This window comes from Electrona antarctica (assembly GCF_951216825.1).
Source record: "Electrona antarctica genome assembly, chromosome: 5".
Taxonomy (NCBI): domain Eukaryota; kingdom Metazoa; phylum Chordata; class Actinopteri; order Myctophiformes; family Myctophidae; genus Electrona; species Electrona antarctica.
The window spans coordinates 11,330,580-11,346,259 of NC_136810.1; the positions used below are offsets into that span (position 1 = coordinate 11,330,580).

The 15,680-nt window shown below is 41.4% G+C and overlaps 1 protein-coding gene across 1 annotated transcript in view; it reads right to left on the reverse strand.

Moving 5' to 3' along the window:
- Positions 1–305: 305 nt before the first annotated feature.
- Positions 306–15,680, reverse strand: part of crabp1a (cellular retinoic acid binding protein 1a) — a 37,418-nt gene continuing 22,043 nt past the window's right edge. The window contains exons 3-4 of the mRNA XM_079501099.1: positions 8,961–9,074; positions 306–1,101 (exon numbers count right to left, since the gene is read on the reverse strand). Of these exons, the coding sequence (XP_079357225.1) occupies positions 1,051–1,101; positions 8,961–9,074 (165 nt within the window). The 3' untranslated portion in view covers positions 306–1,050. The remainder of the gene's footprint in view (positions 1,102–8,960; positions 9,075–15,680) is intronic.

Consider the following 15,680-nt stretch of genomic DNA (forward strand, 5'->3'; position numbering starts at 1 on the left):
TATCTTTGCTTCTCTGGAACAACATATATTCAGATGGAGGTCCGTGGCCAATTACATATCATTTTTGGGGTCCTTGACATGAAATAGTTTGAGAACCACTGACATAGAAACATAGGTTATAAGGAAATGTTTTTCAAAAATGTATTTGTGAACATGTCCCTGGTTCGCAGTGGTTAGGCATGAGAGAATATTTAAAAAAAAAGTTAAAACTGTTGAAATCTTTTGAAAAAAGGGATTACAATGATTAACAAAGACAAAGAAGAGTCCAAAGAAATTCCAAGACAAACAGTTCCCATTTCTTTTCTTTTCTTTTTTTTTTATTGTTGTCTGCATGTCTTTGAGCATGGTTGTCTAATCAACACCTTCTCACAATCTCACTTCTAACTATAGAACACAAACAACACCAGGGTTTGCTAGATATGAACACTGAGCATCCAGAAAGCACACATAGAGGCTACTGAACACAACGCCACAAGAACATAGGACAGTACGGCAGGGGTTCTCAAAGTGGGTGCCGTGACGCAAGTCCAGGGGTGCAGCAGAATACTAATATTTGGAATTGATCAATGTCACTTCAGTTTAACCACTTAAACCCTGCTATACTTAGCAAGACCGACCACCAAACCTCCTCTGCAAAAATAGCCGATCTACAAGCTCACAACGCGTCACAACTAACTTAAATGTCAACTAAGTATGAAGTTATTTTAAATCTGTTGTAATGGAAACTTCCTCATGACACATACTGTGTCTTAGGGGGAAAGATTTACATAATTACGTACCGTAATTCAGGGCTGCCTTGGATGAAAATGTTATTTACAGGGGTGACACAAAAAAGAGGTTTGAGAACCGCTGCAGTATTATGGGTATGTCGCTGGGAGAGCGGAATAGGCAGGGCTTTTGCTGGAACGTTACACAGAATTCTAACAGTATATTATGTGTTGTTGGCGTGACGGAGGGTCGTTGGATCCCAAAAAGTAACCATCTGGAGTTTTCGGTTTGTCCTGTGTTTGTGTTTTCTTGACCTGATGACGATGACAGCATGCAGATGGTTCATTCCCGGATGTAGATCCGCGTACACACCACATCATCAGCACCAAAAGTCTGGAGGAGACAAAGGAACATTTGAATATGTTTATTTGGTACCATTGTACGATTGTGTGTTTTAAAGCCTCCATGTTTTTCGCATGAATAAAATGTATAATCTTGTCCAATCTGTATAGTTTCTCAGCGTGAACAAGAAACAAATATTCTCTCCAGTGTTTCTCATGACATACTGTATCTTAGGGGGAAGGATTTACATATTTACGCACCGAGTATGTTAATACAATATAACTTATACAATTGGGGTAGTTATTTTGTCACCCTGCTCTTCTATAGAGCGTCGCAGTCCCGCCCCCTTGAGAGACCCGGAAAATAAATCCCCGTTAATTTTCCTCATAGACTTTTCAGAAAGTATTTATTTAAAGACGTTTACGCCACGGACAAAGCCAACTCTTGTCGTGACAAATCATGACAATAAACACAATGTTTTGGGCCAAACAAAGAATTAGAAAGTAGAAAAAAAACGCAGGTTACAACAATTTTCTTGTTGTTTTTCTTCTTTGTAATTATTTGTTTGGTCCAAAATATTGTGTTTCATGTCATGATTTGTCACGACTCGAGTTGGCTTCGTACGATGCTTAAAAGGTCTTTAAATAAATACTTTATGAAATGTCTATGGGAAAAATGCATTGGGATTCATTTCCTGGGCCTGGCGTCGTCATGACTGCGACGCTCTATTGAGACGTTTAGATAGTGTCAAAGATCATGTCTCACTTATAGACACAGGAGGATCTGACTTGAATTCTGACCCGCAGGAAACCGGTTTGAAATATGAAATATTAAGAGCAAAGTCAAAGAAATACATTGTGTACACCAAATATCCAGTAAAGAATTCACCTTCACCGCCTGTTTGAATCTATATGGTAAACCTAACCCAAGAAACGAATTTCAACATCATCTAATGGAGAAGAAAAAAAATCCGGTATTGATTAGACTGTCTAGGTAAACAGTTAGAGGTGCTGCTTAAGTGATATTTTTGGTTAAAACAAAAATGACTATGGAGTTTGTTCAGCTTTAGTAAAAAGAAAATACATTTTCAAGTGGGTTATATATTTTATTCTGACAGGAGACCGGCTTGAATTACAGTTCCGGATTAATCTGATCATTTATTTGTTTCATCACAACATGTACTTTAAAGATACAAGATGTATTAATCTTCTCACCAGATTCTTCAAATTCTACATTCCATTGTATAATACGTGCTATAACTTGAGTTTAACTTAATTTATATGGCTTGTGACCAGTACTAGAATGAACAGGTGTTTTCCTTGCTATAGCAACTCTGTAGTTATTGATTATTATTATTATTATTATTATTATTATAAAACAAATCACACCCGTGTGAAGTGAGGGGCACTCTTATCATCATACATCATCTCATTCCGGCCAATCACAATTTGCATCCTCACCTTCGTCATCAATGCAATGTTTGTGTTATGCAATGTTTGTGTTAATACACAACTAAAAATTGGCATTTTAATGTTTGTGTAGGACAAAGTTTGTGCACACACACCAAAAGATGCTGGACATAGGAGGGGCTAGCGCCCCTCAAAACAACAACATGGGGTGGGGGGGGGGGGGGGGGTCTCACATACTAGAAACTTGACCTCACAGAAAGAAAAGTAACTAACTAGGGTTAGGCTATAAATAACAAACTATAGACTACGTATTTCCGCTACATTACACTCTTCATTATGCTAATCACTCGTTGTTATGATGAAACCCCAAGCAAGCTGCCTTAATAACTGGTTTGTTCGTCCAATCCAAATCTGAATGTGCAAGCGATGAGTTGTCTGAATCCAATTCTCTGATGTGCCAGAAGTTTTTTTTTTTTTTTAAATGGTGTCTGATGTGGCCATGGAGAATTGCTAGACTTTGCCTCAAAGTGTTTTCGATATAAACCAATTAAATGGAGCGTGCTAATCCTTATGGAAATGTGCCCCACTTACAGTGCAAACTGCCAAAAACAATCAAAGCATTGGATTTATGATTGTATGTCCGTCTCTCTGACGCTGAGCTAAATCTCTGTGTATTGTTATGTTGGATGATGCTTTCCTCCATAAATGGATAGATGCTTCTAAATGCTTCAAGCATGTCATTCTTCTGCTTTTGTCCTGTTGGATTGAGGCTGTCTGGGCACAGCGATGACTCATGTCTGTTTTCTCTCGGCTGAGAAACGTCCCCTCTAACAACCTTATGAGTGTTGAATCCTAAACTGCATTAAGTTGATTCTGCCCTATTGTAGTCAAACTGAAGTGTATGAACTGTTATGTGGGTTTATTTGTGCTCCGATCAGGATTGTTGAGGCTGATACCGATCACCAATTATTTGCCTCAGGATCTGCCAAATGCCGAAACCACTTAAATGCTTAAACTATTTGCTACTACACAGGCCTGTCACAATTATTAGCCTACATAATAGTCTAATCGCAATTATTTGAGATAATCGCAATCAAAATTCAAAAATCAGAACATTTTCATCATAGAAATAGCAGATCTACAAGCTAACGTAAGCTTGAGATCTGCTATTTCAGCTATTTAAAAAAAGAATAACGTTTAAAATTATCAGTAATTTCTTTGTATACTTACCGGTATTTAAGTTATACAGTATACGTTTTCATTACAAAGCCTAAATGGCAAACAGAAATTACATTTTCATTCAGTGTCATAAACACAATTCAATAGTTGACCATTGTTCAACACACATTAATCTCTTGATTAGGACCTTCAAATATTATTCAATATCAGCTATATGCGTCATTATATTATATAAGACATAATGTTAAGTGACACATTTTGAATTTGACAGTAAAAATTATGAAAGATTGGATTTTGCCATCGCGAAATTTGGCTGATCACCGCTTAAGTCATTTGGAGTGAATATCCGCTGCTTTATATCGTGGACGATCAGAACACCCCTACTAATACCTACTAATATTAGCTGTATTGGGTTTATGCAGTGATATCACTTATTTGTAATCATGGACTAATGTAAATATGTTGTGTTATCTTGGGAAGGAAAGCTAAGATGATTCTTTTTTCTCGATCCAACATTTAAAATAATTTATAATATTGTTGTTACATGTGAGTCACATGAGGAGAGGAGAGAGAACAATAAGTCACCGTTTGAATTGACATACAGTGAAACAGGAATAGCATTTCCTTTTTTTTATAATTTTTTATCCCACAATTTTGTAACCCATTTTTCACCCATGTGTCAATTATCTAATGTGATCCTGGGCTCTACACACCCTCCGCCAACCTGGGGAGAGCAACGGACTTGAACTCATGCTTCCTTCATGCATGAGTGTCCAAGTTGCTCCTTTACACCTGACAGGGGGAGTTTCCCTGGTTGGACGTAGTGCGTGGAAGGAACACGTTATTCCAACCAGTTCCTTTCCCCTCCATCAGGTGCCCCGGCTGGCCAGGGGGAGGCAGTTTAGAGACCAGGATTACTGGATGTTTTTTGTGAGGGTACCTACCCTCACAAATAGCATTTCTGTTCTGCACCAGTGAAGACATTGGTGGTTATATACTGTCTCAACAACCTCTGGTCCCCATGGTGGTTATATACTGTCTCAACAACCTCTGGTCCCCATGGTGGTTATATACTGTCTCAACAACCTCTGGTCCCCATGGTGGTTATATACTGTCTCAACAAACTCTGGTCCCCATGGTGGTTATATACTGTCTCAACAACCTCTGGTCCCCATGGTGGTTATATACTGTCTCAACAACCTCTGGTCCCCATGGTGGTTATATACTGTCTCAACAACCTCTGGTCCCCATGGTGGTTATATACTGTCTCAACAACCTCTGGTCCCCATGGTGGTTATATACTGTCTCAACAACCTCTGGTCCCCATGGTGGTTATACTGTATACTGTCTCAACAACCTCTGGTCCCCATGGTGGTTATATACTGTCTCAACAACCTCTGGTCCCCATGGTGGTTATATACTGTCTCAACAACCTCTGGTCCCCATGGTGGTTATATACTGTCTCAACAACCTCTGGTCCCCATGGTGGTTATATACGGTCTCAACAACCTCTGGTCCCCATGGTGGTTATATACTGTCTCAACAACCTCTGGTCCCCATGGTGGTTATATACTGTCTCAACAACCTCTGGTCCCCATGGTGGTTATATACTGTCTCAACAACCTCTGGTCCCCATGGTGGTTATATACTGTCTCAACAACCTCTGGTCCCCATGGTGGTTATATACTGTCTCAACAACCTCTGGTCCCCATGGTGGTTATATACTGTCTCAACAACCTCTGGTCCCCATGGTGGTTATATACTGTCTCAACAACAACCTCTGGTCCCCATGGTGGTTATATACTGTCTCAACAACCTCTGGTCCCCATGGTGGTTATATACTGTCTCAACAACCTCTGGTCCCCATGGTGGTTATATACTGTCTCAACAACCTCTGGTCCCCATGGTGGTTATATACTGTCTCAACAACCTCTGGTCCCCATGGTGGTTATATACTGTCTCAACAACCTCTGGTCCCCATGGTGGTTATATACTGTCTCAACAATTTCTGGTCCCCATGGTGGTTATATACTGTCTCAACAACCTCTGGTCCCCATGCATGCACAACTTCCATTAGATGTCCTCCTCCCTGCAGACCACATCACACCCAGCCTGCTGCTTTTATCACCCTCTGCCAGTACTGTAGGTCCGCTCAGATAGAAAGAGCCTCTCCATTCTTAGGAAGCAGGTGGTCTAATCGCTGTGTTCTGGGTTTACTTTAGGGCCGGGCTACACCAGGCTTTTCTCGCACAAAACACGCGCGTTTACCCTAAACGCGTGCGTTGAATTTAGGTCCAGTCCTATTTTAAAAAACGCACGCGCGGGGTTCGCGTTTAGGGTAAACGCGCGAGAAAAGCCTGGTGTAGCTTGGCCGTCATGTTGATACGTTTAGTTCATGTGGATGGCGGAAGGGAGATTAACACTGGCAAGATTTGATACCTACAGTATGTCTGCTAAGGTTACTGAGGGACTGTCTGTAGCACATGGACGCACAGAGCAGCATTAACAGCAGTTTTATCATTTCAGTTTGCAAGCTACTGAAATCATGTACCCAACCTATAGACACAAATGGTAAGCTTGGTTGCTTTGACAAACTGCGTGCTAGGTAGGTAGGGGGTTACAACTAACTAAGGTCATAATATCCTTGAGGATATTCTTTGCTGTGATTACATGTGCTTTTGATTTCAAATAAAAAAATAACGTTTTAACCGATTTTGGGCGGGAACCCCTTTTGGTGTTTTAAGCGTTATACTTTAGCTATTGAAAAATAGCAGATCTACAAGCTCATAGCACGCCACTCGGTGGCGCGCTACAAGCTTGTAGGTCTGCTATTTTTGAAAAGTAGTGAACATGTGCCTCAAATCTTTGAATATATATTATTACCGAGTGAACATTTTAACTCGAATCTTTGCTTCTGGGGAGGTCCCTGGAACAACATATTTTCATGGGGGGGCGGAGGCATATTACATATATTTTTTGGGGTCCTTGACATGAAATATTGAGCACCACTGATACAGAAACACAGGTATTTCAGAAAACTGTCAGGATTTAGAAGACATTTTTTTTTAATTTTGACGTCAGGCCTAAATGGGTTAAACAACTAAACTTTATGAAGTTTTATTTCTTTAATGCTGTGCATATGTTGCACATCTGATGACTCTCCTTGCTGATTCCTGCCTGAAGAAACCAGGATGTTCCACAAACATCCTGCGACTATATCACATAATTCGCCCTCCCAGGACCATGTATTTATTCTCTAAATCCACAGACGAAGGGTTTCCTTTGTCTTTCTGTTGGTTTTGTTGGACATTAGCTCTTTGATAGCACCGCAGAGCGTGGGAGAGAAGGGATGAGTTCAGAGAGGAGGAGGATTGAGGTCAGGGAGTTTCTAAGAAGGCATTCTCTGTGTAGAGTGTGTGTGTACTGCAGTGGTGCTCAAAGTGGCGTCCCGGGGACCCTCAGGGGTCCTTGAGAGGGTTCTAGCGGGTCCCCATCAAAGAATGAGTTAATATAGCATCAAAATGAGCCTATGCATCTGCAATTTGAAAATAGCATCGTGCAGAATGTCCCAATGCACTACGTTTTCAAACAGTATATAAATATCTTGTGAAAATAGCAGATCTACAAGCTCACTTTTGTTTTCAAATGGCAAAAGTATAAAATAGTGAGTGCTTAATTGGATAATGTATGCTTTGTAATAATATTCCAAATCTACAAAGTAAAGTTTTCAAATAATTGGAGTAAAATAAATGAATTTGCCGCTGAGATGTAGAGGAGCTTAGAGGTATAAAGTACTTGCTTGTACAAGTGCAGTACTTGAGTAAATGCAATTACTTGACACCACTGATAAAGCAACATCATTCTACACAACTTTATTTGTATGGAAATATGCACAATTTGTGCATTTTCTCTTTACGTTCCATACACAGATCGCAGCTTGCTGTGAAACATGCCCGCGCATGGAAGCTGCTGTGCAAATAAAGTTGAACTTGACTTGATCAAACAGAGCTCTGTGCTCCGCATGGTGGCTAATCCGTCTCATGCATGTTTATAAGGCTTTACAAGATGGAGGAGATGATTGAAAAGGACATTAGGAGCATTAACCAATTTAGGCCTGACGTCGAAATTAAAATTAAAAAAATGCCAGTTTTATTAAAAAACCCATGTTTCTATGTCAGTTGTTGTAAAACATATTCATGTCAAGGAACCCCAAATATATATGACATTGGCCGCCGACCCCCATCTGAAAATATGTTGTTCCAGGGACCCTCTCAGTAGCAAAGATTTTAGTTAAAAACTCGCTCTGAAAGAACATATATTCAAAGATTTCAGGCACATTTTCATGATTTTTCAAAAATAGCAGACCTACAAGCTCGTAGCGCGCCACTCGGTGGCGCGCTATGAGCTTGTAGATCTGCTATTTTTCAATAGCTAAATTATAACATAATGTTTAAAACACCAAAAGGGGTTCCCGCCCAAAATGGGTTAAGGACAGGAGGTAGCAGCTCCTGCTGCTCGCCTTTCTCTCTGCTCTGTGGGGAGCGATGAAAGACGGCTCTCCCCGGGAGAAGGGCCTTCTCATTTCCTTTATGGATGAACTTCTCCTCTGTGGCTCTGTCCTCCTCTCCCTGTCTCAGTCTATTAACCATGTCCCCGCTCTGACAACACTGGCTCCCTGTTCAAGTCCAAGTGTTTGCAGAAGGCATTTTGAAGAGAGTTTAGTCACAGCGTGCAAGCGTGACAGTTAAAAAAAACAAAACAAATGGAACTAAATGGATGGGTCCATTTGGTTCCAATTGTGCACTCACAAAGTTACTGATGGATACATTGAATCTGTAGTTTGATAGAAGTTGGTTCACTATATTAATAGCCTAATTTAAAATTTGAAATCCGAAATTAGCAGTGGTCTGATGTTTCTTAATAACAGACCACTGCTCTGCCTCTGTTTATGTTGCCATGGAAGCTTGCTGTAAAAAATAATTTGGTCAACAAATAAAAACTAGATTAAAATATTAGGGAAGGACTTGTTTGGTTGCGCTTGGGTGTTGAGGTACAAGCTCACAAGGTTACGAGCTTGTAGATTGACTATTGTCAGCATGCAACCATGTGTAAATTCAGCCATTTTGACACCATCAAGGCCAAAATAAATAAAAAATGTCGAGTATGTGAACTAAATGACATTTTATTCAAAAGGCTATGACTAAACTAAATCAAAATTAGCTGTCAAAAGTATTAACACTGGAGTGGTGAAGTGCTGAGGAAGGTAATCATGACAATGATGGACTGATGATGATGATGATGAAGATATAAGGACGTTCTCACCAGTTTGAGCTCGTCTCCGTTCAGCTCTCTGGTCCAGAATGTTTTAGGCCCGTCTCCGTCCAGAAGCGTCTGCTGACAGCGCATCTTGTTCTCCTCCTCCCAGGTGGCCAGGCTCTGTATAGGAGCACAACAAATCCTGATCAGGTCTCACCTCTGTTTCCTGGACCGGTTGGTAGACGTCAGAGCTCTGGTAGGGCAACTACACGAGCATCAACAAATGGTGACTGTATTGTTCCCATGTGCTCTCAGAACAGTCTACCCTTCTCAGTAAAGGGGGCAAACCTTTTGAACTAGGGACGGATGATAATGTGTTTAACAGAGGATTCAAATTATGTTTGGAATCAAATCAACTATGGTGCTCACATGTATAGTTACTTGACTGCTTATCTGAATGATTATGTCTACTTTTGTCAAGTTAATGCATTGGGTTTGATTATGTTAATTATTACTAGTAGTCGTAGATATTCTCTTTGGTACTTGAAGACTCTGAAATCTAGCACTCGTGTTATACTATACACTTTAAGCAATGCATACGGTTCTTCCAATGTGATTGTGATGTCCATGTCAAATAAATAAACAAACGAAACAAAAGAAACAGATCACTGCGTTCAGTGTATTGGTCTAGATCTGGTCTGATCAAATGGAGTAGAGTAAGGGTCCATTTGGTTACATTTGTAGTTTTGTACATTCTCTGAGTTTAAAATGGATGAACAGGGTGCTCTTATCATCATACATCATCATATTCCTGCCAATCACAATTGGCATCCTCACTTTTCTGTCATTCCGGCCAATAACAATTGGCGTATGTACTTTGCTCAGCCAATCAAATCAGCGCTAAAATTCACACAGACAGACAAAGCTGGGCATAGGAGGGGGCATAGGAGGGGGCCCCTCAAAAAACAAGAGAGATAGATATGTTTGGGTGAGCGTGACGTCATGTTGTACTTTCCGGTGGTGACCACATCACCTAAAACTACAGTTTGAATAGGCCTTAACTCTCCCAGGGGTGTATGGGTTCAAATCCCTGAATTGCTAAATGGCTGGATCTAAAGGATGAAGATGGAATGCTACAAGGGGAGGGCGGTAAGGCTCCTTGTCCGTCTGTCTACCACCTCGTTCCCAAACGTGCTAACCACTGGCTGGATTGCCATGGAAGTTCCTGTCCTCAACCCTTTAGGGCTGCCTGAACCTAATGTCCAGGCAGCCCTCAACCCTTCAGGGCTGCCTGAACCTAACGTCCAGGCAGCCCTCAACCCTTCAGGGCTGCCTGAACCTAACGTCCAGGCAGCCCTCAAGCCTTTAGGGCTGCCTGAACCTAACGTCCAGGCAGCCCTCAACCCTTCAGGGCTGCCTGAACCTAACGTCCAGGCAGCCCTCAACCCTTCAGGGCTGCCTGAACCTAACGTCCAGGCAGCCCTCAACCCTTCAGGGCTGCCTGAACCTAACGTCCAGGCAGCCCTCAGCCCTTCAGGGCTGCCTGAACGTAACGTCCAGCCAGCCCTCAACCCTTTAGTCGTGTGAAAAAAAACACCAAATCCTCTTAACATTCAGGTCAAAGTCTAATCACTTCCACAACAGTTCAAATGAATCCAACAGGATTAGTCCCAGTTCAACCTCAGGATTAATTTTCCCTGAGTGAAATAATGTCAGAGACATATACTGTTCTGGAATCATGGAACCTTTGGTGATGATTATATGGAGATTTGAGAGGCTTTGACTTACTACTAAATTTAAACTTGAGTGACTTTTCTCCAGTGAATTACACCATACTAACCCTTTGGGAATTAGGCTAATCAGGTTATGCATGTCGCGCCTGTATTGCAATATCCATTTTACCTGTATACAGAGTACTTGTTGTACATTGTCAGAGTAATTTGTGCAGTATCCACTCTCAGAGGAATATGTCGTCATATTAATGACATCAGGGATCTTTGTATATGGGCACACAGAAAACTGTTAAGATTTAGAAGACATTTTTAGAATCATGTCGTCTTAATGGGTTAATGATCCCTGCAGTATTTTCATTTTCCATGCAGCGTTGTGGAAATCACTCTCAACCACTTATGGCCTCTATTCTGAGAGAAACGGACCCGAGTTGCAACTGCCATGCTTGGTTCGCCTTTTTCCCCCTGTCTACAACAAACTCTTCTACAGGCTCACAATGTGAAGCTTGTGAACCTGTAGAGGAGTTTGTTGTAGACAGGGGGATTTTTGGCAAATGTTTCCCTCGGAATATGAATGCTGTCCATTTTGCTGGGGCTCAAGTGGTCTCTTCATACTTTTCATTTAATTATGTTTCATTCTGTTGCAGTAACATTCCAGAATTCTATCTCAGGGACCGATATCCTTTTCATTTACAGTTATACTTCAAAATGTTATTTTGTCACTTTCAAAATGGATGAAAATTTTTGGTGAGTTAATTTACTTCCCATGAAATGAAACAATATTTGCATATTGTCATAATGTTATTACAATAAATTACTACAAAATGTGGTATGTTGCCCATTCTGTCTCGCTCATATCTCCCCTGCACTGTCTCACCATGATTTATCTTCCCTGTACTGTCTCACCCTCATCTTCCCTGTGTCCTAGTGTCACTCTGCACTCTCACCCTCCTCATCTCTCTTTCCTAGCTGTCCTGCCTCTTCATCTCTTCTCTGTACTGTCTCACCCTCCTCATCTCTCTCCCCTGCACTGTCTCACCATGATCTATCTTCCCTGTACTGTCTCACCCTCATCTTCCCTGTGTCCTAGTGTCACTCTGCACTGTCTCACCCTCCTCATCTCTCTTCCCTAGCTGTCCTGCCTCTTCATCTCTTCTCTGTACTGTCTCACCCTCATCTCTCTCCCTGTGTCTCACTCTCACTCGTCCCTCTTCGCTGCATCATGCTTTTTCTTCACTGTACCATCTCACCCTTATCTCTCTTCCCTGTGACCCATGTCTCACTTATGACTTATCTCTCTTCTTGATACTGTCTCATCTTCCCTGTCCTCTCTCTTTTCTCTATCCAGTCACACTCGTCTCTCTTCATTTATTTGTAATAATGCAACCGCACGCGCGCACACGCACACACGCACACACACACACACACACACACACACACACACACACACACACACACACACACACACACTTTGAAATGTTGTATGTTCCTCCCAGCCCACCCTCCCTACAGACCTATCCTAAATCTCTCATCATGTTCCCACCCTGTTGATAAATGAGAATTAAACCATAATTTGACAATAAGATTAGGCCAACAAGTCATCAACAGCTGCTGCAAATTCTCACTAAATAAAGTTTGAGTGTTCATGAAAATAAATAACATTGATTGATGTCATAGTAGTGTTGGAAATTAGTGTGGGGAAGTATTTTCGAGGGGCACTAGCCCCTCCTATGCCCAGCTTTGTGTGTCTGTGTGTACCCCATAGCGATGATTTGATTGGCTGAGGGCTTAAAAAGTGAAGATAAAAAGTGAGGTCATGCAGAAAAGTGAGGACGCCAAAAGTGATTGGCCGGAATGTGATGATGATGTATGATGATAAAAGCGTCATGTATGATGATAAAAGCGCCCCTCACTTCACACGACTATGGTTTTTGATGGGCGCTAGCCCCTCCTCGAAGACCTGGTTACCACACTGCTCCGGGCAGCGCACCTCCCGCACCTCCGCCCCCATGTTCGTCTGCCCCTTTTTCCATACGGTCGTCACGTTTTCCTTTTGCTTTATACGTGATGTAAACAAGCAGTTTTTGTATTGACCTGTAGGCTATATAATTGTACAATCCTATGCGGTAGGCTATATTAATGTCTGTAGTTATGAATGCATGTAGTTATATATATGTACATAGCCTACTTTATCCGCGGATTCAGCGTTTTAGCCAAAGCGCTAATTTAAGCATAAAAACAATATAATTTGAAAATGTATAGATCTCTCTTCAACAAATGGGAGCCAGCGGCAGGCTTTTCCCAATTGCGGTCCTTTTCAAATGTCAGTGTTTTAGGCAAAGCGATGCAGGCCTAATTATTATATTATGTGTGTGTGCGATTCTGATCTGTCATCTCTGCGTGTGTTGACACTGCACACACGCAGAACTTGGAGGCGGAGGCGCGAGGGGTGCGTTTCCCGGAGCAGTGTGGTAACCAGGTCTTCACAGCCCCTCATATTGTCCCCACAGGTCTCAATATTTGCCATTGACAATGAAAGGAGAAATTAGGTCAAATGTCCGTCAAATATGACGTAAATTTAACCAACCAATCACATACATTCAGTTGTTCATGAGATGATGTATGATAATGTATAATGATAAGAGCGCCCCTCACTTCACACAGGTGTGATTTTTATTTATATAATTATGTAGCCTATTGCAGTCAATGCATATAGGTTACAGTTCTCTTTGTTGTCCAGATAAAGTACACAGATTCTCAGAATTTTGCCTCAATACTCGTTTGAAATCTGCATTTACATCCAATCAGTATTCAAGCTTCCTTGCCCCTCCCGTTTGTAATGCGGGAGCTGGCGAAAACTCAAGATTAGTATTCACGAGCTACCCAACTCTACACAGCTGTTTCCAATGTTTGCTTGATTACATTATCTTCTCTCATTTACATTCAAATCATTCACCACTCAACAGCTGTGTACCAACATTCTGAATATGTGTGTACTTAAATTATGTAAGTTCTCTTGATAATTGCTGTCTGATTTAGTTTTTTATAGTTTTGAGAATTTGGCCTAATTTGGTAAATAATATGTGAATATGTTTCATGAATAAAATATACAAGTAATACATTGCACAATTAGTGCACAATAAGTCCAAGAACTATGGAGGATTAATGGACCAGCAATAGCCACACAATCAACCTCATTCATTAAACATGTGCGATTCAATTTGATCATACTTAGAATGTTTCCATTTACCATTTTTCTAAATCTAGGTAGGCTACTGTTTGATCAAAATGTACTGTTTGGAAACGTGTGGGAATGCATCATGCTTCAGCTTGGAATTGTCAATTCCCCTGGAAAAATAATGAATAAATAAAAAGGAAAACCTCATATTAACCAGAACATTTTTCAGTATGTTCATAAACCATCAAGATTCTGATTATAAACAGGCTAACAGCATTATATGCAGAGTGCTTGGACACTGCGATCAGAAAGCTTCTGTGCAACACACCTGGCAATTCAAATAAAATAATAATGTAGATGTTCCCATTTTGTCCTAGATGTGAAATCAGTGGCCTAAGAAATGCTACCCACTTATATACAACAGCATTCATATGCCTTTCTTTGATGAGAGTATGAAAGTAACATGGCTTGCATGAAGTCACATGTTCTATCGCCATGGAACCTTCAGGAAGACAATCTCTCAGATTCTCTCTGTCACTGAATGGTTTGATGAAGAAATAAGTCCAAGCCATGGCCTTCCCTTCTGTGTCACCAGACCTCAACCCAAGTTACTGTAATACTTGTGGTGGCAGACACTGTCTGGAACAACACCGCAACAATACACCAAAAGATGTACTGTACCTTCCCCGTATCTTTCATGTGTCATCATTAGACGGCCAGCTCAGTACAGCCACGCCCTCGTCTCAGGTCCCACATCGAAGAGGCCGGAGTAGTTTATACAGGGGACGGGTGGGCAGGGGTCTGCACAGAGACTGTTGTCATATACCATCAACAGAGTTCTGATTTATGTAAATAAAGACCCCAAATTCCCCTCTTCGGTGACTGTCCTGGAGGACAAGACAACCAAAAACTAAGATAGTGTGTCTAGCCAAGGATGTCTGAAGATAGCATGCACTTGTGTGTCATTTGATTGATTGATTGAAGAATTTATTAACAGTTTGCAGAATTACAGTACATTTCAAGCACAAACTCAATACAAAGGCTGTTAACTGTGAGTGGACGACCCAATTAAGCATTACACTTGTTTCCAACAGGGTCCACCATGTTCAAATCATCAAAACATTTAGAGACGTACAAATAGACACTTCTATAGACAGAACAGGAATTCATCAAAAAGGAGGTAAAAAGGGAAAAGAAATATATACAGTGAGGGGAAAGAAGGGGGGGGCGGGGGGGGGATTCAGATTTTACGGGGGCCAGTTTCGAATTGCAGCCATCCGTAGGTGCCCTTTGAGAGCGGTTTTGAAGGAGTCAAGGGATTCGCATGTCTTAATGACAGTTGGTAGGGCGTTCCACATTTTGGTGGCATAGGAGCGAAAAGAATTTAGTCCCTTGTTTGTGCCGAATCTGGGTTGTACATGGTTCGTTGCACTCCCTCTGGTGTTGTGGGTGTGGACTTCGTTAACATTAAGGAAGTATCTAGACAGGTACATGGGTATCTTGGTGGTGTATCGAATCTTGTGGACCAGACCCATTGCAAGATGCTGTACTCTGTCGTCGACCCTAAGCCATTCCAGCCTGTCGAAGTGGGCAGGGGTGAGGTGGGTTCGGGGGGCTAGATCAAGTAGGAGCCTGACCAGTTTGTTTTGGGAAGTCTGGAGCCTGGTTTTAAGGGCCTTTGAGGTGCTGTGGTACCAGGAGGTGCATGCATAGTCAAAGAAACCCTGTACAAGGGCTCCTGTTAAGGTCTTCAAGGTGTTTTTGTCAGGATCTGCTTACTACAATATAGTATAGCCGAGACAATAATGTTACAGACTTCAACAATGCTTTTTGAATGTCAACAAGATACAGACTTAACAGGGAACTTGGTTGCATAAA